Genomic DNA, 24190 nt, shown 5'->3' with positions numbered 1-24190 from the left:
ATTTGTTTTTTTTCCTTGCTGCTTTTAATATGTTTACTTTGTATTTAATTTTTGATAGTTTGATTAATATGTGTCTTGGCATATTTCTCCTTGGATTTATCCTGTATGGAGCCCTGCACTTCCTGGACTTGATTGGCTATTTCCTTTCCCATATTAGGGAAGTTTTCAACTATAATCTCTTCAAATATTTTCTCAGTCCCTTTCTTTTTCTCTTCTTCTTCTGGGACACCTATAATTCGAATGTTGGTGTGTTTAATGTTGTCCCAGAGGTCCCTAAGACTGTCCTCAGTTCTTTTCATTCATTTTTCTTTATTCTGTTCTGCAGTAGTTATTTCCACTATTTTATATTCCAGGTCACTTATCCGTTCTTCTGCCTCCATTATTCTGCTATTGATCCCTTCTAGAGTATTTTTAATTTCATTTATTGTGTTGTTCATTGTTGCTTGTTTCCTCTTTAGTTCTTCCAGGTCCTTGTTAAATATTTCTTGCATTTTCTTTATTCTATTTCCAAGATTTTAGATCATCTTTACTGTCATTACTCTGAATTCCTTTTCAGGTAGACTGCCTATTTCCTCTCCATTTGTTAGGTCCAGGTGGGTTTTTACCTTGCTTCTTCATCTGCTGTGTGTTTTTCTGTCTTCTCATTTTGCTTATCTTACTGTGTTTGGGGCCTCCTTTTTTCAGGCTGCAGGTTCGTAGTTCCCATTGTTTTTGGTGGCTGTCCCCAGTGGCTAAGGTTGGTTCAGTGGGTTGTGTAGGCTTCCTGGTGGAGTTGACTAGTGCCTTTGTTCTGGTGGATGAGGCTGGATCTTGTCTTTCTGGTGGGCGGGTCCATGTCTGATGGTGTGTTTTGGGGTGTCTGTGGACTTATTATGATTTTAGGCAGCCTCTTTGCTAATGGATGGGGTTGTGTTCCTGTCCTGCTAGTTGTTTGGCATAGGGTGTCCAGCACTGTAGCTTGCTGGTCGTTGAGTGAAGCTGGGTCTTGGCATTGAGATGGAGATCTCTGGGAGATTTTTGCCATTTGATATTACGTGGAGCTGGGAGGTCTTTTGTGGACCAGTGTCCTGAAGTTGGCTCTCCTACCTCAGAGGCACAGCCCTGACTCCTGGCTGAAGCACCAAGAGCCTTTCATCCACACGGCTCAGAATAAAAGGGAGAAAAAGTAGAAAGAAAGAAAGAAAGAAAGAGGATAAAATAAAATAAAGTAAGATAAAGTAAAATAAAGTTATTAAAATAAAAAATAATTACTAAGAAAAATTTTTTTAAGAAATGTAAAACAAAACCAAAATCAGACGGACAGAACCCTAGGACAAATGGTGAAAGCAAAGCTATACAGGCAAAATCTCATACAGAAGCATACACATACAGACTGACAAAAAGAGGCAAAGGGGAAAAAAATCATAAACCTTGCTCTCAGAGTCCACCTCCTCAATTTGGGATGATTCGTTGTCTATTCATGTATTCCACAGATGCAGGTACATCAAGCTGATTATGGAGCTTTAATCCGCTGCTCCTGAGGCTGCTGGGAGAGATTTCCCTTTCTCTTCTTTGTTCGCACAGCTCCCGGGTTCAGCTTTGGATTTGGCCCCGCCTCTGCGTGTAGGTCGCCTGAGGGCATCTGTTCTTCGCTCAGACAGGACGGGGTTAAAGGAGCCGCTGATTCGGGGGCTTTTGCTCACTCAGGCGTGGAGGGGGCGTAGGGGGGGCATGGAGTGCGGGGCGAGCCCGCGACGGCAGAGGCCGGCGTGATGTTGCAGCAGCCTGAGGCGTGCCGTGCGTTCTCCCGGGGAAGTTGTCCCTGGATCCCGAGACCCTGGCAGTGGCGGGCTGCACAGGCTCCCCGGAAAGGGGGTGTGGATAGTGACCTGTGCTCGCACACAGGTTTCTTGGTGGCTGTAGCAGCAGCCTTAGCGTCTCATGCCCGTCTCTGGGGTTGACGCTTTTAGCCACTGCTCGCAGCTGTCTCTGGAGCTCCTTTAAGCAGCGCTCTTAATCCACTCCCCTCGCGCACACTAGGACACCAGAAAGTGTCTTCCCTCTTCGGAAGCTCCAGACTTTTCCCGGACTCCCTGGGGGGTAGCTTTGTTGCACTAACCCCTTCAGGCTGTGTTCAGGCAGCCAACCCCAGCCCTCTCCCTGGGATTTGACCGAAGCCTGAGCCTCAGCTCCCAGCCCCGCCCGTCCTGGCGGGTGCGCAGACAAGCCTTTCAGCTGGTGAGTGCCGGTCGGCACCGATCCTCTCTGTGCGGGAATCTCTCCGCTTTGCCCCTGCACCCCTGTGGCTGTGCTCTCCTCCGGGGCTCCGAAGCTTGCCACCCGCAGTCTCCGCCAGGGAAAGGGCTTCTAGTTTGTGGAAACCTTTCCTCCTTCACAGCTCCCACCCACTGGTGCAGGTCCCGTCCCTATTCTTTTGTCTCTGTTTTTTCTTTTGCCCTACCCAGGTACGTGGGGCGTTTCTTGCCTTTTGGGAGGTCTGAGGTTTTCTGACAGCGTTCAGTGGGTGTTCTGTAGGAGCAGTTCCACGTGTAGATGTATTTCTGATGTATCTGTGGGGAGGAAGGTGATCCCCGCGTCTAACCCTTCCACCATCTTCCTCAACTCCATTTTTATCTTCTTCAATTAGTTCTTTGACAATTGACCTCTACTTTTTTGTGCTCAACTAAAATGCTGATTATTTCTTTGTTGGTGTGCATTTCTTTTTAATGTTTAGACGAGCAAACAAAAAAGATTTAAATGTGGTTCATTGAAGTAACTGGGCACTTCATTGCTATATCTAATTCAATCCAGAATATAACAATATTGGTGACAGAAGCTAAGAATGACTCAAACAAGAGTTTATTAGTTCAACAAAAAAACTTCCTGTGTACATCAAAGCTCAAGATTTTTGTTTGTTTGTTTTTTGCTTGGGTTTCCTGATTCCCGTATTATCTTTTGTACTTTTTATTTAAAGTATTTCCTGTGGGGTTTGTATTTAGTCACAGATTTATCTGCCAATTCCTAGAAAAATTTATATTTTCTTACTCCATTCCTCTTTTCTTCCTGAAATGCAATACTAGCTGCTTCCTCTACTGTGTGTTAATATTAGCCAGAAGAAGCTCAATTTTTCCAGTCACTTCCACAATGATATAATCCATTATAGCCACTAAAAGTCTCTCCTTATTTAGGACAAAGGATTTGATGAACCTTAGTCCCTTAATATAATGATTACACTCTGATAACTTGATAGCTGTGTATGTAAACTATCTGAGTCAAGTTGGAGGGAATATTTTGTAACATGTGTTATCAGCAAAATTCAGATAACATCATTTTCACAGTAGCCTTTGGCTCAGTTATCATTTAAAAATTACTCTTGTGAAGAATTGCAAAAGGTATATATATGTTCCTCTGATTGGAATGTCAGCTCAGTTATTACATTGCCAGTGAGCTAGGATTAAAATCAAGGACAGCCCTTGCTCTGTGCCTTGTGTAAAGTTAGTGTTTAGTAAATACTGTTTGATTGATTTGATGAAACATGACATCTGAGTCGAGTGTTCTTCATAAATTCAAGGGACTCCTCTTTTCTACTATGTCTTCAGAAGAACTTTTAAATTCCCTGGATTCTTCTGAGACAAGAGAAGATGATGTGTTTCTGGTGTCCTATCCAAAATCTGGTAAAGCTTATTTTAATGTATTTTATAATGTAGAAATACAATAATAATAATACACATAATAAATTTTATCAAACATTTATTTTTCAGAATTTTTCCACAGGAAATTAGAGTACCTTAAATGCTTATTTTAATGAAAAATCTTCACATTAGAAAGCCAAAAGATGTGCTTTGAGAAAATTCAACTGGAGAAATTAGAGCTTTACTACACTTTCGTTTCTATTTTATTCATGAAGGCATACAGATGTTAATACATATAATAAGCATAATATCTATAACATTATGAATTCTCTTCATACTTTGAGCCAGGCATAGTGATAAATAAATAGCTTTTGTTCAATTTGTACTTAATTATTGATTTATAAATAATTGTTTTCTTCTGGGCTGATAAGAACAGGTGGCTAATTTATACCATATACAAACAACCATATTTAAGGCTTCCACTGGACGTACTGGTGCCTATAAATTGACATCTTCCACTAGTTGCCAGGAGGTCCCTTTCAACAACACAAAGCTGTGTATTCTCTCTTCTTCATCAGAATAAATCAGTATGTTTAATTAAAATAATGCAAACATCACTACTATATGAGTCGCACTTATATGACTATTATAATTATACATATTTAAGACTTATTAACATTATAATCTAAAATTTTCTTAAATTTAAAACATATAGTGTTAAAGAGAGCACTGTTTAAATATTTAGTCAATTGTAAATTTGTTGATATTGTATCTAATTGGACTTACAATGAGATAAATGGAAACTAGGCCTCATTTAAACCCTTTATGGGCATTGCTTTCAAATTAGTGAAACACCCTCCCCACCCAAACTTCTACCTCTTTGCTCCAATTTACTATAGTCTACAGCACTGGAGCATATCTTCATTTGCTTTAGGTAAACATAAAGTGATATTTCTTCCAGACTTCATGGTAGTAGGTATGCATCTCCATGACATTTGAATATGGCATTCGTTCATTGTTCAAATGCTTTGTTTGCACAACTACTCTGTATTTGCTTACAAACAAAGATAAGATTCTGTGTCTATATTCAAGGGGGAAATAGACAGACATGAATGCAAGCAGTGGCAACTCTCTTCTGGTGTGTGCTGCTTCCAAGGGACAGAAAGAGAGAGCAATTATGAGAGGGGAGTGGGGATTCAGAAGACAGATTTTAATACAGCAAGATGCATGAGCTTGCAGGACCGGTAGGAATCGTGAATGAAAAGATCTGTGTGTTTGTGAATTAGAGAAGGTACTAGAAGTGAGTGGTAACACAGAAGAGTATTTCAAGCTGAGGAAACAGTATATACAGTTTTCATAACTATTCATGCTCTTTAAAATGTGATTCCTCCTGTAAAGTGAATTAACATCTCAAAGGTTTCAACAGGTTTCAGTTGGTGTCAAGAGGGGATAACTATTTATAATAAAATTAATGCATTCATTGCTTTTATAACCTCATACTAATTTTCTATATTCATTTCGAGTATCACTTAATTATAAAATGCATTTCATTTTATTTTCTTATGAAGGCACTCACTGGATTGCAAAAATCATTGAGAATATTACCAAGGCTAGAATAACCCTAACACCTCTATTGAATTGGGAGACAGTTCTAAATTTGAAGAGCAAAAAATGTACTGTGAGAAGAGTTATCCCACCGCATTTGAACTACAATGTGCTACCAATGAATATTAAACAAAAACAATGCAAGGTAAGTTCAATGGTTAAGGGCAGGGGCTTGGGGTTACACAAACCTGCACTTGGATTCTTGCTGTGTCACTTTCAAGCTATGTGACCTTTGAAAATTGCTGATGCTCTCTGAGCTTTGGTTTCCTCATTTAATGCAGGGATAATAATATTCATCTCATATAGTGTGATGAAGATGAAACAAGATAATGAGTGTATAGGTGTTACCACAGTGTCTAGCTCATAAAAAATTATTATCTTTCAGTAATGAAAGAAATCTGAATCATTATGTCAACTGTAATTATGCTAGACAATGTCTTATTCTATTCTGAATCTGGTTGGAGTCATTTTACTTTAAATATTGATGTCTAGAGAAAGAAAAACTGCCTTAATAATTTTATTTTAATTATTTTATCTATAATTTTTGCAAAAGATTATATAGGAAAAGAATAAAAAATAAACTATAATATAAAACACTAAAGAATATTTACCTCAAGCCGTTTTTAAAGTCCCCACATTATTATTTTAAGTTACTTCTGGGACTTCCCTGGTGGTGCGGAGGTTAAGAATCTGCCTGCCAATGCAGGGGACACGGGTTTGAGCCCTGGTCCGGGAAGATCCCACATGCCGTGGAGCAGCTAAGCCAGTGCACCACAACTACTGAGCCCACGTGTTGCAACTACTGAAGCCTGTGCGCCTAGAGCCTGTGCTCCACAACAGGAGAAGGCACGGCAATGAGAAGCCCAGGCACCACAAAGAAGAGTAGCCCCCGCTCGCCGCAACTAGAGAAAGCCTGCGTGCAGCAACGAAGACCCAACAGAGCCAAAGAAAAACAAAGAAGTTACTTCTAATTTTAAAGAATATCTTCTGTCTTCATATACTTCTTATTCAAATTTGTTTTCATGGAGAAATGCATGATCAGAAAAAAAAGAGAATAATATTTGTAAAGCAAAGGCAAGATAAATGTGTCCACTGTAAACAATTTCCCAGTAATGAAGCCTCTTTAAACAATGTCAGCCATATTCTTAAAAAAACTACCAAATGTGCATAAATTGAAGCAGATCTTCCGATGATTATAACTCTGCGACCACAGTGTTTCCATGTACATCATCTACTCTTCCACCCAAATAAAAGTAAACACAACGAGAGGCAAATGCCATGAAGTTTTGTTTTTATCCCAAGCAAATCTATCAGAACAGGTGAAAGTATACTAACCTGAGTACATTTTGACTCAACGGAGCATCTTCATTTCAAACAGCCTGTCTCTAAGGCAAGGAGAGAGAGATTTGGGGAGGAAAGGAGTCTGGTAAGCTCAATTACCTTTACTCAGGGCAATACAGTAAAACTGATAACAAATGCTACCAGAGATTAAGCTGTGCTTTATAAACATTACAACAATGACAAGAGTAGGTATTTTTCCTCTTATAAGTAAGGAAACTGAAACTCAGATAGGTTAAGGTGCGTCTTAAAACCACCACACTAACATTACAGCCTGAAGGTACAATCATTTCAGTGTGACCCTTAATGGGGACTGAGACTGTCTGGTTGCCCCTGGTCTCCCTAGAGGATGATCTGTCACCTCTTGCTGATGGCCGAGCCCTGAGAGCTCGGGAGATGGACAAGCCTTAAATGCCCCAGGAGGGCCAGTCAGAGAGTAAGTTCCTCCTCCGATCTTTCCCTATCGGCACTTTACCCTACTTGGCCTCCTATATTTTATTTCTAACCTTTATCTCTCCTTTTATAATGTTTCCCAACTTTCTTACATGAAATTTATGTTTTCAGCTCATTTCATGATAAGTTAATATTTAATTTTTTAAATAGAATTTTAATTTTTTAAAAAATTTAATTTTTTAAATATTTAGTTAATATTTAATTTTTTCTCCAGAGTACTATTCTGCCTTCCCTTCATATCCCTCAACCTCCCCCTAATGTTTCTTACAGTTTCTTAGAGTACATCCTTGATGTGTGTGTGTGGTTTTTTTTTTAATTTAATTTAATTTATTTTTTTATACAGCAGGTTCTTATTAGTTATCTATTTTATACATATTAGTGTATATATGTCAATCCCAATCTCCCAATTCATCCCATCACGCCCCCACCGCTTTCCCCACCTCCCTTGGTGTCCATATGTTGTTCTCTACATCTGCGTGTTTATTGAGTGTAATTGACATATAACAGTATATTAGTTTCAGATGTATGACATAGTGATTCCATATTCATGTGTATTGCGAAACTATCACCACACTGTCTACTTAACATTCGTCACCATGCATAGTTACAGAACACATTCTTTTAACCTCTTTTGGTAAAATATGTGTTAATGGGTTGCACTGCCCTTCCCACTAGATCGTACTGACATGCAACTTTGAGGGAGGGTTCTCCAAAGGCCCTAAAAAATTCTTCTCTCTACCAAAAAAAAAAAGTCTCCATCTGGATGTCTAAGGTTTAAAATTTGGCCATTTATTCCTTTTTGTTAAGGCAGTGGATTTTTAAACTGTCATCTCTGGGCCTTGGGGTTTTGTGAATCTGCTCAGGAAGCTTAGGGCATTTAGAGGAAGCCTGAGGTGCTGGGTTACTCCACAATTATCTCTTGGGATGAAGAGAAGATAATGGTGGGGTTAAAGGTGGCTCTTCATTCCTGCGTGTCATGGTCTTTGTGTATCTTTCAAGTAAAGAGCAGCAGATGCTGTGCATTAGGGTCACAACCTGGACTGTGAACACAGTAGGGAAAGATATGTATTAAAAATGACTCAGAGAAAACTTCCTTATCTAAGTAAAATGCGTCCACCTTGATTTTCACTTAAAAAGCAAGTAGAGTATCTGGTACTCAAGCGATGCTGACCATGATTGAGGACAGTCCTATTACATCCAGACTTCTCACACTGGTTTCCAGAGGTTTCTTACATGCTCCTAAAGCTCTCTGTACTTCGCTGTTATAACCTTCGTAACACTGCACTGTCAAGAGTGTGTTTAATTATCTGCTTCCCTCACTTGACTGCAAGTTTTGAGAGGGCTGGAATCATTTCTGTCTTGCTCATTATTCCTTGCCTCTGGAACACTGCACACTGCCTGGTATACAATAGGTACTAAATTAATATTTATTGAATCAAATTAACTTGCAGTTGCAGTATTTGTATAAAGTGGGAGGGTATCACAGATTCCCTGCTCTTTGGAGGATCAAATTGTACAAAAAGGAATTCCAAAGCATTCCTCTTCCTATAAATGTGAACAATTTGTAAGAAATCTTCTTGTATGTAAATCATGTTTTGTAATACATGGATATTAAAAAATTAATCTCGTCCTTCAAATGAGTAGGGTCTCTCAAGTCTGCCCCTAAAATATTACTACCAAATTTTGTCACATAAATTCAAAAAGTGTGGTCAGTGGGCTGGCAGCATCAACATCGCCTGGGAGCTTGCTAGAAATGCACAATGCCAGGCCTCATCCTGGAACTTCGGAATGAGAATCTGCATTTTAACCAGATCCGCTGATGATTTTTATGCACCTTTTGCACCTTAAGTTTTGAGACACACTGGTCTAAGTCTGTGTTTAATAACCAGCTGAAGCTACCAAAAAGTTGTGACTTGCACAGGTGAGCTTGGCTGCTACTTTCTTTTAGGAAATGTTTTGTGTTGGGGCTATTTCCCTCCAAAAATAAATGGATATTTTTTTTTAACAGATTATCTACATCACTAGGAATCCAAAAGATACAGCTGTTTCACTACAGAGAGAACCCTAATCTCCCTGGCATTGAAACATGGCATGAATTGTTTGAGCTGTTCCTAAGAGGAGATGGTAAATACAGCAATGATTTTTATTCATAATATACAGGGAATATTTCTGCCCAAAATGAAAGCATTTTCCAAAAGTTCAAATGAATCCTAACTGCCTATTTTCAGAAATAGATTTGAATAGATTATTCTTTTGCTTCTTCTAAGCAAATTCTTTCTCACTTTGCTCCCTCACAGTTTTTCTTATCACCAATGGGTAGTAAGTACATAAGAGCAATGACTTATTAGCTGGTTTTAATGTCTTCAGAACAGATTAATTCTGATCAAGCATTTCTTTTTTTCATATACCATCAGTCTTTTCAGTGAAGTAATTATTCACTGATTAGAGTACCGTGAGATACAGCTGAAAGCTAGACAGGTAGCTTGAAACATGCCTTATATACACCTGCACAGAAAATAAAACAAGTCAAACAGTACACACACACACACACACACACACACCCAATTCCCCAATTATAACAAAGAATTTGCCATCTTAACACTTGGCAGAAAGTAATTTATTCTGAAAACTCCACAATGATACATCATTTATTGAGCTGCGCAGCACATGCTGGGCCTGCCACCATGTGTGACCTTTGGATTTATTCTTTTTTCCCTGACTCAGTGGTGTCTGGAGCACTTAAAGAAAACAAAACAAAACAAAACTCTTCTGAATTCCCAAGGCTTTCATTAAACAAAAATAATATACCAAGATGATGCAGAATCTAGAAGAGACATGATTTAGAAATGGTGTGTTCCCTGAGGATCTTATCTCTCACTGGACTTAATTGCTACTTTCGCTGTTTTACTTGCAAATTGTTAAGCTTTTACTTGTTAATTTAAGAGAGGCCACAGCAAGCATAACCTTAACATGAGGACATTGGAAACTCACCAGCAGCAGGGTTTTTGTTTGTTTGTTTTTATTTTTGGCTGCGTTGGATCTTTGTTGCTGCGCAGGCTTTCTTTAGTTGCGGCAAGCGGGGGCTACTCTTCGTTGCCGTGTGCAGGCTTCTCATTGCAGTGGCTTCTCTTGTTGCGGAGCACGAGCTCCAGGTGCATGGGCATCAGTAGTTGCAGCACGCGGGCTCAGTAGTTGTGACGCATGGGCTTAGTTGCTCCATGGCAGGTGGGATCTTCCTGGACTGGGGCTCAAACCCGTGTCCCCTGCATTGGCAGGCGGATTCTCAACCACTGCGCCACCAGGGAAGTCCCAGCAACAGGGTATATTTTGTTTTGCTGTAATCCCTAAGGAAGAATATACTGTGCTCACACTGTTTCAACTCCTCTTTCTATGTTGCTCCCTATCTAATGGCACATATTTGGTAGAACCATCAAATTTCAGAAATGACAGGTATATTAAAGGTCATCTGGTTAAAACACCCACCTGATGTTTGAATCACCTTTACAACATCCCCAGGAATTGTAGAGGCTAAGCTTGAACTTCTTACCCTCGACAAGTTCACACCCCTCCCTCTTGCCCCAAAGCAACACATTCAATATTGGTACTGCTAAGATGTTTTAAAAAATCTTACCTTGTGATATGGATTGTGCCCGTACCATGTGATACAGCCATTCAGCTAAGTGCTATGCAAACACGATCTCATTTCATCCTCACTAGAACAAATGAGGTAGATCTTATTATCCTCACTTTACAGGTGAGGGGAATGCAGGCCTTGGGAGGCCAAATATCTTATCCACAGATGCATAACTAATAAGGAGGAGAGCCAAGATATAATTCAAGTGTGAGCTCCAAAATCTTTGCTCTGACCGCTGTGCCTTAACTCGTCCAGCAAAAAAACTGTCCCCCGATCATTAATTCATCTTCCACCTGATCGCCTTCTAAATATTTGAAGATAGTTAGCATGCCTCACTCTGCCTCAATTCCATCTTTGGAATAAGCAGAGTTTAAATACATAAATTATTTTTTAAAAAACAGATCTTGAGTCTGCTTTTCCTCAAAAAAAGAAAAGCTGTGTTCATCTCCAACTATTACAGACTGGTTCACCACCCCTTAGCACTGCATGAGCTCTCCTTTGGCGATATCTCTATTATTTTGTCGTGCCGGAAGGCAAAGCTTCCTCTCGGTATGGTCTGACTAGGCCTGCTCCTGTTCTAGAGATTGTCTATGAGGGCAGCCACAACCCAGGCCACACGCAGGGAAGCAAACTAGCTACCACGGTGCATCTACCTTTGCTACCATTGTCAGGAGTCCTGGCAGAATATCTGGGAAGAGCAGAGTGTAGTCAGAAAAAATATTTCAGATGATTCTTTCACACCTTCTTAGCTGAGTTCATAGGGATTTGACTTGTAAGTATTCTACAGTCACGTAATCCAGTCTAGGCCAACTGTGTCACAAGAGGAATAGTCACTGAACCATTAAAGCTTTAGTTAAATTTATTTGAGTGGTAGCTTCCCTTTTTACTATTTATAAGATAGGGTATTTGTTTTCCTGTGTGTGCGGGGTAGGGGATGTTTGTATGTATGTGATTGCGTGTCAGGGATGTTCTTCAGTGTCTATTTGAGGGGAGGGTTATGTGCAAATGACATGATATATTAGAAAGAACAGGCTACGGAGACAGAAGAACTGGAATGAAGTCCTGACTCTATTTTATTCCCTGTATGGCTTTGGACAAGTAGCTTAGCTGTTCTGAGGTTCAGATTCCTAATGTAGAATAGGACTAACAAAACTATCTATTTTGTAGAATTATTTAGAGGTTATAATTATGTGATGGCTAAAGTTTCCTGTAGAAACCTACTCACTTATTCTATTAAACGTAGACATTTAAACACACACAGACTTAAATAGTTTCACATTAGGGTGGAAATGTTACAAGTAGATATTTATCCAGAAAGATTAATTTATGACTGAGGCATCATGATACCCTGTACCCAATTCCAAACCATAAACATAAATACACATGATATGACAAGACAGGACAGTAAAGATATACATAGCTACACATTTGTCTAATCATTTAATTTTCTCTTTCAGTTTACAAATACGCTTTAGGTTTTCAAATTACATAATAACTATAAATTGCGTTCTGGCAGTATCCTGACAGATTAATCTCTCGATGCAATATTAGCTTTTTACTTTTTCCCCCTACAGCCCCCTGTCCAGTTTTATATTAGAACTGGAGACAACTTTAGAACTTTATATTTCCTAGGCCACTTCATCCCAGCGAGTTTTGTTTTCTGCACAGTTATCTATCATCAGAGTACTTTCTAGAAACTAGAAACTAAGATCCTCATTATAACTGGATATAAGTGTAGGGCACAGGGTTTGCAGGAAATGTGGGAGGTTTGAAATAGCTGATGTGAAGAATAAGAGAATGTGTTCATGCAGGACAAATAGGTTTTCCAGGCAGCTCTGGAGCCCTTAAAGTTGGAAAAATGAATTTGCAGTGGTATAAATACATAGAGTTGTGTAAATTTCTTCAGCAGAACTCAGCAGCAAGGAGAGAGAGGAAGAGAAGAGGAAATGCTTTAGTTTAACACTGGGTGCTTTTTGGTGGTTGAAATAAACAATTAGAGGGCAAATAAGAAGGTATTGGCAAGTCAGTTGTTGAGGGGATGAATAAAAGGAAGAAAGTGAAAAAAATGGTCAGAATAGGAGATTGTAGAAGCTACCCATTAAGATTTTGGTCGAAAATCAGAATCTTCAGTGACTGTGGGAGAGAGATCCCAAGGCTGATTTCTGACTGAGACAAGGATGGAAAGAGTAGTATATTCAAAAACATGATTCCCAAAGGAGCCTGGATTCTGTAGGAGGGAGGCGTTCTAGAAGTGGGTAGGAAGCAGTGAGATTTCTGACTCACTCTCCAGACCCTAAGACACACGGGTTGGTTGAGAAAGAGCAACTTCTATTTAGGGGCATTTCAGAGGAATGAGTAATTTTGGATAGCAGAAGAAGGGCCATCCAGGCATATGTTAAGGCCGGGAGGTGATGGAATAATTCTGTAATTTCGTGAGCGATGTGCAGAAAAACATTTTCCATTAAAGGAATATTTCATATCTGTTTTAGAAGCTGTATTTTCTTTAAAGCCATAGGTCTACTCATGACCTAGGCAATGAGGATTCTGATTAAAAAATGAACCAAAACTGTAATTCCCTATATTAGTAAGGAAGCCACAGGCAGTGAATTTCTTTAGATTCTTTCGGCTGGCTTAAGTCCTTTTGGAACAAGGTGGAGAATGAATTAATTAGTCAATGAATAGCTGGGTCTCATTATGATCAGGCTATTATGCAAAGTTTATTCTTAAATCTATTTCGGGCATGTTGGAATATATTTCCTACTGAAAAACCATAATGGACAAGGTAAATTACATCTAATCACTGGGTATGGCACTGGGTCTCTATCCCTCCTCAGCCTCCTGGCTATAGAAGCATGGGCTCCCCTGACAGTATTGGGAGCTTCCATAGCATCAGCAACTCTAGGAAGTGACATTAATCACCAGGGCTTGGCTGTAGCTGCTGAGGGGGGGTGGAGAGGCGGGTTGAGACTATGAGCATAGCCTGGGGTTCTAGAGACTTCCTAAATTTGAGAGAAAATCAATCTTTCTCCTACCATGTGTTTTGTGCCTTGGAAAAGGTTGGCCATTCTTAGAAGATAAACTTCTTACCACTGATATGGTAATTTGGGTAATTCTAAGATAAAGTATTATGTAAGTCATTGAAATAGCAGTGAGATTGCTAGTAACTGAAGATCGTATCAGGGCAGCTCTTCTTGGCACTGATTCTTATTACATAGTCTTATGGGCCTATGGAGCAGAAAATTGGGCTAACACTATAATGATACCACTGTAGTCCTGGAAATTCTTGTTTTAAAAATACATTATGGGACTTCCCTGGTGGTCTAGTGGTTAAGACTCTGTGCTCCCAGTGCAAGGGACAAAGGTTCGATCCCTGGTCAGGGAACTAAGATCCTGCATGCCATATGATACAGCCAAAAATAATACATTATTTTTTTGCCCTTTGCTTCCTCAGGAGCTGAAGTCATGAAAAACTGCAGTTAGTTTGGAGTTAATTATACTTCAATTTATTCAAAGATTTAATGTCCTAAATGTATAGCACAATGTTTGGAAGACAATAATGGCTTAATAAATGTTTATTAAAATGAATCAGCAGTCAGCAGATCTTCAGGAAATCACTAGTAGAGTAGCTCTTTTATGATTGAGGCATTAGCTAGTATTAAATCTTTGGATGATGAGGAGATGTCGACAAAAAAATAATTAATAGCCTAAGAAAAAATGGAAAATTTTATTTAAGCCAATCTGAGGATTAAAACCCAGGAGACAGTCTTTCAGAAAGCTCTGAGGACAGTTCCATCCGTTAGAGGTCAAAGCACAGTTATATAAGTTTTGAGACAAGGGGTTATATGTCAAATGACGTATTATTGATAGTTTACAGATCCAGATCTACATGTACATGAGTCATCATGACTTCTTACAAGATTAAGAAGGAATGTTTTCTCCTGAGGATGTCTGGTTAATGCAGACACTCTAAAGGGGAGGGAGGAGGTCCAAACAGGCAGAGAAAACTTTTATGTTTAAATTTTTCTCATCTTGCCATAAAATATGAATTTTAATTAATCAATTTCCTGCTTTTGATCATTAATCTTTTAATAGAAAGCATTAGGTAATCATATATTTGGTCCCTTGATGCCAGGGTGGTTGCTTACCCAGCCTGAGTCCACCATGTCCCTTGATGTCAGGTCTTAATAGCTTGGTTCTTTCTTTCCTTTTAGGGGGTTGTACTAGTAAGATATATGACAGTCAAGAGTAACAGTCAATTCCAAGTTGTCCAATAGGACTGGTGCCAATTTTACCTTGCATGTGCATTGTGCACATTCATTAAATTATAGAGAACTATAGATATGATAGTTTCGAGTTTAGATATCATTATCTTAGTAGAAGTTGATACACAGCTTGAGAGGCAAGAAACTATCGCTTTATAAATTACACAAACTAGTCAAAATTGCCAGTAGGAGTAACAATGTCATTAGTAAAGACTGAAGCCAAGATCTTCCTAAACCAAACCATTTCCCTAGTATTTCACTTAGATTGGGAAGAGGATCTTTCATAGGGGAAATTTGATTCTTCATGTGTCATAATACAGGTTACATTAGAAGACCCATCAGGTATAAAAACCCAACATTTAGTATGTATTATAGCACAAGTTCCCCCCCAAGAAGCAGTTAGAATATCCAGGGCCATGCAATCCTGTAGGACCACTTTTCTCATCATGGAGACTTCCAAATTGAGCAAGCTAATGGCTTGATTATTATCATTCAAAGCTTGCTGAGTAAATTTTGTTAAAGCCTACATGTGATTAATGATATCTTCTATCCCTAGTGAAGACAAGAGTGTCACAGCCAAATGGTCATACCATTGGAAAACTCATCGAAACCCAGCATGCTCACATTAAAGGCAGATTGGCAGGGGCTGTTTCAGGGCTTCCTGTAAGTGACCTTGAGCCCAAAAGAAATCAATTGTGCATCTTCCTAACCAACCTGGGGAAAGCCAAGGCCATAAACTTGTTCCATAAATCCACTGCTACCCAGTATTTAACATTTAGTGTAAAGGAGTATTTATGGCCAGGTTCAGAACAAGTGTCATTAGTTGGTCAGGTAAGAGGGTCTCACTTATTGATACTGGTGGTAGCATTAGCTTGCATGAAACTAGAATTTCTTTCTTCTAAAATAAAATTTCTAAGAGCCATCCAGTTAGAATCCTGGAGAAGATAAATCTACCAAGGTAAACTAGGAGTATTGGACATAGGCAGTTGGCCACAAACAAAAGTTGGATTGACTTTTTCAAACTGGAAAACGACTGAGTCCAGGGAAGAAATACATTTGGTTCATCAGTAAAAGTATGAACAGCTATCAGAGTAATTGCTATATGAGCCTTGTCCGGCATCTTGGGTCAGCTGTCCACTTCAGATGTTGTCTTCTCATCCTGGTCTGGTAGTGATGGTTTTAGTCAGGTGTTAGAAACAGGATTTGCAGTTCATTCAGGAGAGGATGCCTGATAGGGTTCTTCCCAACGTGGCTGTAAAGATTCCTTTAACTGACGTCTTTTCCAGCGTGCACAATGTCCTGGTTGCAGGTCATGGGGCATCTATTCTTCTTCCAAAGATAGGTTACTGTGATAGTTAGTTTCAGAAAAAAGTCTTTCTGGTAATGTAACACAGCAAGAAGGAGCCATCTGAGAAGTGAGTCTTAGGTGGTAAATACAAAAAATCTCAAAGACAACAACCGTAGAACTTAATGTCCACTAAAACATGATTTTTTAAAATAAATTTATTTTATTTTATTTATTTTATTTTTGGCTGTGTTGTGTCTTGTTTGTTGCAAACAGGCTTTCTCTAGTTGCAGAGAGTGGGCTTCTCACTGTGCTGCCTTCTCTTGTTGCAGAGCACAGGCCCTAGGCGTGCGGGCTTCAGTAGTTGTGGTGCGCAGTCTCTAGAGCGCAGGCTCAGTAGTTGTAGCGCACAGGCTTAGTTGCTCCACAGTATGTGGGATCTTCCCGGACCAGGGCTCGAACCTGTGTCCCCTGCATTGGCAGGCAGATTCTTAACCACTGCACCACCAGGGAAACCCAGCATGATTTTTTTTTATGTCTACTAAAATTACCCTCATTTCTACCAAATGTAGCCAAATTAAGACTAATTTATTTGCAAAATAAGTCTGGTTTTAATAAACTCGGCTTGATTATTTACATAAGTGTAATTGATCATACAGGTTCTTTTAAGGTGGCTCTGCTGGAACTTTCTATAAAGAATATCAAATTGAACTTTAAAAAGGCCTCTCAAGGCCAGGAAATCCACACCAAGGGCTTGACGTCAGATTCCGCCTATGATATCTATAGATTTGGATGGACTCCTCTCTTCTCTAAGTCCCCCAAGTATCCCAAGATTCCTACAGCTGCCAGGAGGCAGCCTTTCATATTCACCTGATAAAGCTGCTGGGAACCTAAGAGTTTCCAATTTCTGGAGGGGTCATGTAGAGGGAAAAGATAAATATTTCAATTCTACTTACAAAGGTACAACTTACCAAATTGCTGTAAGTCATAATTAGCTTGAAGGGAAGGGTTTCCTTATAGCTCAAAACACAGATTGAAAACCAGTAATATTTCAGAGAAAAACTAAAAAATTATAACCATATTCATCAATTTGTTCAGTCCTATGTGACTAATCCTTGATCTTAATCTTCTGTTAACAGTTTTATTAAGCTATCAGATTTTCCATTAGATTTCTTTAATTTCTTCAGTTCAGCAGTATAATCTGAAAGCTATCAGAAACCTGTACTTGTCAGAAGGTTCCTCCTGTGAATCTTGAAGGTGAAGCATTTTTGCAAAAGCATCAGAGTACAAACAATAACTGTCTACAAATGACAAAAGATTTAAGAAGCCACAGTTAAAGATCTGATTACAATGCAATTGACAAAGAAACTTGGTTATTGCTGTGGCATACAACATTTTTTTTTTTTTGGCTGTGTTGGGTCTTCGTTGCTGTGAGTGGGCTTTCTCTAGTTGTGGCGAGCTGGGACTACCCTGTTATGGTGCGCAGGCTTCTCACTGTGGTGGCTTCTCTTGTGGAGCACGGACTGTAGGTGCCTGGGCTTCAGTAGTTGCAGTGCGTGGGGTCAGTAGTTGTGGCTTGCGGGCTCTAGAGCGCAGGCTCAGTAGTTGTGGCGCACGGGCTTAGTTGCTCTGCAGCATATGGGATCTTCCCAGACCAGGTGTTGAACCCATGTCCCCTGCATTGGCAGGTGGATTCCTAACCACTGCACCACCAGGGAAGTCCCATTTTTAATATTTTACTTTTAAACCCTGGAGATTTTTAAGGCTGTCAATTTAATGAAATGAAAAAGGAATAATATCAACTACAGAGAAATCTCTAAGACTGTATTTTTCAGCCTTGAACTAAGGTAAGTGAACAGAATTTGTTTTGAGGATGTTTATAAACTTTTTGTACTAAGAACTTACCATTATGAAAAGCATGTCATTTTACAGGAAGAAAATGATAAATTCTTATGGTTTCCCTATTTCTCCCAAGATCCAAGGTAGATATCAAAACACAATTCCTGGGAAAATATGTATCTTTGTAGTTCTGCTGTCACTGTTTTTTTTTGGCCTCGTGGCTTGCGGGATCTTTGTTCCCTGACCAGAGCTGGAACCCACGGCCCCTGCGGTGGAAGCACAGAGTTCTAACCACCGGACCACCAGGGAAGTCCCTCTGCTGTCACTTCTGATGATAAAAGAATATTTACTAAAAATAAGAAAAAAACACCTCAGCCTAATTAAAAGAGGGGGCCATCCAGCTTCATTTCACAATATTATATTTATTTGAAATAGTGAAATTGAGCTCTTTGAAGGAAAACTCTTGCCCTCCAGAGTCTAATACGTGTGTGCCTTACTTTGACTACTTCACTGAAGTGGGAAGAACCCAGGGATGCAAAGTGATAATGTTCAATGAAAGCTTTTTTATAACATTTAATATTAGCACAACAATTCACTTTTCTTCTGTTGTATATGGATCCTGGTTTGATCACGTTTTAAGCTGGGAAGAACACAAAAATGCTAAGAACATTCTAATTATATCCTATGAAGAAATGAAGAAAGTAAGTCCTTTCTACCATTTCAACAATGAAAATTTAAGTAGAATTAAGTTAAAACAGGAAATCAATGAATGAATTCCATTTTCAGGTTTCAGAGAATGAATTTAGTGTTTTGATGAGATATACTTTATATACATATATATATATATGTGTATTTATTTGCTTTTTGTTCAGGATCCTTCTAAAACCATAAAGAAAATAACTGCTTTCCTTGGTTTAAGCATGAGTGATGGTGAAATTAATCAAATTGCTTGGAAAACATCATTCACTGAAATGAAAAATAATACAACCAAAGAAAACTGTGATCCAAATCATACCATCTGTGCCCTCACATCTAATAGGAACCTGGTATTTAGGAAAGGTAAGTCAGAGATGTGATGCTTTGTCTGGGCTTACATCTGGAAGTAATTGCATCTCACCATTTTTAATCTCTCATTTCACCTTTGTACACCCCATGCCTTGCACAGTGGATTGCACATTGGCATCCCTCAGTGAATGTTTATTAAGTTTATTAAGTGAAATTTTTGAACTACATTCTTTCCAGACGTTGACCTTCCCAGGCCCAGTTAGGAACCAATTGAAAGATAGACACAGGTGTCAAACAGATAGAAATGACAAAGCTATGTGAAGAATGTGCCTCAGGTCTGTAGCCTAGTGTGATTGCTAGTAACTAACCCTGAATTTTACAAACATACTCATTTAGTCACAGCCGCTCAAATGCAGTCCTGACCCCCGCTGGGGCAGGACGCTTAGAGCATGGCGATAGAGTGGTACCTGACTCATGTCTTCTCCAGGAGAGAGAAGAGAGCTGTATGACCAGTGCATTTTCCTAACCGCAGCAATCAAATAACTCACCCCGCAGGAGTAAGGAAGGGGTGGAGAGAGAAGCTGGGATTGTTATCTAAGGATGTTCCTCTGCATGGAAACACAGAGAGAAGAAAATAAATCTTCTCCACTAATTCCTGACGTTTTAGAAGCAGGTTGGGTACATCTGGATATAGAATTGTTTTGAAATCCATGTGAATTTTAATACACATCTGGGGAGAAAATGTTTTAACATTTTTCAGATTTTTCATAACTTACAAAGACAAAATTCTTTGTACTTATATACTCAGGTTTCTTACTAAAAACACACATTTATTTCCATTCTTTGCCTCAACTGAATATAATTACTCCCAAAGCAAATACTGGCCAATTTATGTAAATCAGATATTAACTTTGCAAATTACTTTTGTCCTTTTTTGTGGTTCATTTTTTATTTCCTGATAGTTGGAAACCCAGGGCTAAGAGAGAGGAGAGAATTCAATTTACCAAATGTTTATTAATAAACTATTTTCTAAAAACTAAGTTTCAAAAATTTAATAAAATACAGACCTGTCATTCAGAAGATCATAATCTAGATGATAATACAAGGTCATAACAACTATACTAATAGTATGAGCAAATGTGAATAGCAACATGAATAAGGGAGAGAAAATATTTGCCTAGCAAAGTAGGTGAGGAGATCAGATCTGGGACTGGAAGCCTGAGCAGGATTTTACTAGGAAAATGACAAGGAAGAAATATGTTACAGCAAGAGCTAACAGCAAGAAGAAAATCTCAGAACCACCATGGAATTAGAAGGTATTTTCTAGAAGGAGCAGGTAGTCTCACGTGCTAAAGTAGTATATGATATGTGAAGCAGAATGAGAGAGATGAAGACTGTGGACAGAGAGCAAAGGCTTTGATGGACATCATGAGGTCTGTTTGCTGTTTTAAGAAGGTACCTGCCAATGGTCAGACCTGTGTGCTAGAAAATCATAGAGTCAGAGTGGAAAATTGATTAGAAGAGGGTGAAAACAGAGGCAAAAAGTGCAGTTAAAATGTTGCTGTCATAGTACAAGTAAAGAAGCATTGAGGGTCATAATTCGGGCACGGGCAGCAAGCCACTGTTGGGTGCAGCTCGGCTGAGAGGTCAGCTTAGGAGGCATCAGCAGACTGTGGAATTAGGTAAAATTGTTCAGGGTGAGTGGGAAGGGCTAGTGAAGAAATGGATAGAAGGGAGAGCCCTAGGGACCCTGACATCAACAGCCCAAGACAAGCCAAGAAAAGAAATCAGCCAGAATTAGGAAGAAAACTAGGGTCAAACGTGACCATTTATTTACCATTTGTGAATTCTGGGAATGCAGTTTCTATAGTATTGGGGATGGAAGCCACATTCAGGAGGGGCTTAAAGAGATAAGAGGCTAAGGAGAGGAGTAGAAATGAAGGACCACTCTTAAGAAGGGTGAGAATGGAGGACAGTATTGAGACGGTGTGGGAGCTAGAGAAAGGCAGGGTGAAGAGAAAGGTTAGAAGGGGTGGGGGAGGGATGATAAAGGGAAGACAGAATGTGGGAAAGGATGCATGAAGAAAAGAAATGAGCAAAGAGGAGAGAAATAGGAAGATATTGGGAGGGACCATGGTAAAGAGGATGCTGAGAAATGAGGAAGTTCTAATCCTTAGTGGAGTCCCATACTTCTGTTGACGTCTTTTACCACCTCCCTTTGAGATATGATTAGCAATACTCAGTATTCATACAGCTTATTCTACAAACTTGAGAAATTTCACTCTAATGAGAAGAGTTTATCTCTGACCTGCCGACTGGTGACCCTAGCAAATAGCACCAGGTGAAATCATGTCAACATAATTGTAGCTAGCAACCTTAATTCTAATGCATTTAAATTCTACCTAAAAGTGATTTCCTTATATTAGATCTAACAAAACACAGGTTAACAGTGGAAGTAGCCTCTCTGATACTAGTTCCCATGAGTGCCAGTTGGTAAATTAGGACTGTATGAGGAATCATACACAAGGAGGGTCAATAGAGACCACTTACTTCATTCCTTCCATTGGCTGGATGGAGTGGGAGTGGGGAATCCATCCTCTGAAAATAATCATTTCAAATAAACGACTGAAGTTGGCGATTCAGACTCCTTGGCACACGGAGCTATTCCTCACTTTTCAGAGGAGAATTTGTGCCTGCAGTTGTCCTTACTTTAAAGTCATAAATGGAGCTGATATTCTAGAAAGTGACTATGGTGGTCATGGAGATAAGGTGACAAGGGAGGATAGAGTAGTCCACGTGTCAGAAGTCCAAGGGCCCATACAAACTAAAACTTACGGGGAATATTACAGGAGTATGGAAAGATGTATGGACAGGATGCATGTTGCAATACTGCTTTTAACAGTGAAAACCTCAGATGCACTTAAATGGCTACTAATCAGAAATTTAAACATATTAAGTTACACCCATACAGGGGTTTACTATGGAGTCACGAAAACTATAGATGAAGAATAGCTAGGATTTACTGAGTGCTTACTCTGTGCCAGGCACATTACTTGATTTGTCTAAAACTTGGCAACAGACTTTTGAGGATGCTATTTATGTGGTTTTACTGAGACTCCAAGCACCTGAATAACTTGTCTAATATCACACAGCTAGTAGCTGGTACAGTCAAGATTTGAATCCAAACAATCTTACTCTACTTAGTGTACTTTTCACTGTAGGTGTATAAATAGTAACATGGAAAGATGATCAAAGTATAAAAAGTGAAAAAAGTAGGTTATAATTGTGTGACTTTTAAATGCAGTTTATATGCTTATATATGTTTACAAAGAAGAACATCTAGAAGAATGCATGCTAACCAATTTATTAGCCATGTGAGCTGGGTACATTTCCTTGATTTTTATCTTCTTTTGTGTCTATGTATGTATTTTCTGTAACCTACATATATAAATACTCTATTATTTTTTAAATATTTTTTTCTTAAAAAAAGTAATAGTGAAAGAATAAATCAGAAACCAAGCAAACAAAAGTCAGGTCAAATGGAAGAAGACAACAGTGGTTCAGGCGAATTGATATAAGAGGCTGGAAGGGAGAACTAAGAAGGATGGGAAAATATTAAGTAAATTAATAACATTAACATTGCCCTTCTAAGGGCCAGGCATTTTGACCTCATGAAATTGACCTTGTGCCCCAGTTGGTGTTTTAGAAGCAATGCCATTTCCTGATTCTGGGATCTTCCCTCTGATACTATTTTCTTTCCTTTTTCTTCTCCCCCAAGTGGAAGAATTCCACTTTACTTCTTCTTTTTATTTATTTATTTATTTATTTATTAACATTTTATTGGAGGATAATTGCTTTACAATGGTGTGTAGGCTTCTGCTTTATAACAGAGTGAATCAGCTATACATATACATATATCCCCATATCTCCTCCCTCTTGCGTCTCCCTCCCTCCCACCCTCCCTATCCCACCCCTCTAGGTGGTCACAAAGCACCGAGCTGATCTCCCTGTGCTATGCGGCTGCTTCCCACTAGCTCTCCGTTTTACATTTGGTAGTGTGTATATGTCCATGCCACTCTCTCACTTTGTCCCAGCTTACCCTTCCCTAATTGGCAGATGGTTAGACTAACATGTGCTAATATTGTTTCTTCATGCTTGGCGTCAGATGTCAGCTCTTTTATCCTCCACAACTGTGTAGGTTGGAGGAGAGTTAAAGCATTGAAGTAGAAAGCAGGAAATTTACTCTTTGCCCTAATTTTAGAAATTATATCCCTTAAAATTAGCTGAAAACAGGAATGCTGGGTGGGAAGGATAAATGAGAGAAATATATTTATTTCAGTCGAACTTTGCACACGTGAAAATTTTGTTAACTAGGACCTTAAAGATCCTAGGGTTGGTTTTTATTGTGGGGAACAAAAATCTTTTGCTAGTAACACTGGCATTTTAAGGTGATAGAAGTCAAAGATTGTTTTCTTGGGGTTGAACTAGCAGCCAAAACATTCTTTACTTAGGGGCTGGGATGGGGCTGTTGGCAACGCATTTCATGGTGCGGTCTTTAATTCAATGGTAAAATTTAAGCTAAAACAAGCCAAAAACTATAGGTTTCTTTATTTTCACTAAACAGGCAATTGAAATACACGGTACAAAAATAAGTGGTAAGATTATTGTAAAATGAAATGGACAGAATAAATATTCAATTTAATGTTCCATCTATGAGATTTTCACAATAAAATCACAGTTTACTTTGTAAAAAAAAACAACTCCCCGTGTCCCCAAGTCCATTCTCTAGTAGGTCTGCATCTTCATTCTCATCCTGCCCTTAGGTTCTTCATGATCATTTTTTTTTTAAGATTCCATATATATGTGTTAGCATATGGTATTAGTTTTTCTCTTTATGACTTACTTCACTCTGTATGACAGACACTAGGTCCATCCACCTCACTACAGATAACTCAGTTTCATTTCTTTTTATGGCTGAGTAATATCCATTGTATATATGTGCCACATCTTCTTTATCCACTCATCTGTCGATGGACATTTAGGTTGCTTCCATGTCCTGGCTATTGTAAATAGAGCTGCAATGAACATTTTGGTACATGACTCTTTCTGAATTGTGGTTTTCTCAGGGTATATGCCCAGAAGTGGGGTTGCTGGGTCG

At 39.0% G+C, this 24190-nt stretch overlaps 1 protein-coding gene across 1 annotated transcript; it reads left to right on the top strand.

Annotated features, from left to right (window-relative positions):
- Window positions 1-3501: 3501 nt before the first annotated feature.
- LOC111171009 (sulfotransferase 6B1-like) lies at window positions 3502-19107 on the top strand. Its single transcript, XM_089920379.1, is given in 8 exon segments — window positions 3502-3653; window positions 5180-5236; window positions 5239-5290; window positions 5292-5361; window positions 9016-9056; window positions 9058-9129; window positions 18632-18728; window positions 18900-19107. Coding segments are annotated over 8 exon segments (732 nt in total). The 5' UTR covers window positions 3502-3514; the 3' UTR covers window positions 19104-19107.
- Window positions 19108-24190: the final 5083 nt, after the last annotated feature.

The sequence above is a fragment of the Delphinapterus leucas genome, chromosome 11 (assembly GCF_059928025.1).
Source record: "Delphinapterus leucas isolate spDelLeu-1000000601 "Yukka" chromosome 11, BTC_Dleu_Yukka2, whole genome shotgun sequence".
NCBI classification, from domain to species: Eukaryota; Metazoa; Chordata; class Mammalia; order Artiodactyla; family Monodontidae; genus Delphinapterus; species Delphinapterus leucas.
The sequence above is the reverse complement of the archived record's forward strand: the minus strand, read 5'-3'. Positions and strand labels throughout refer to the sequence as shown.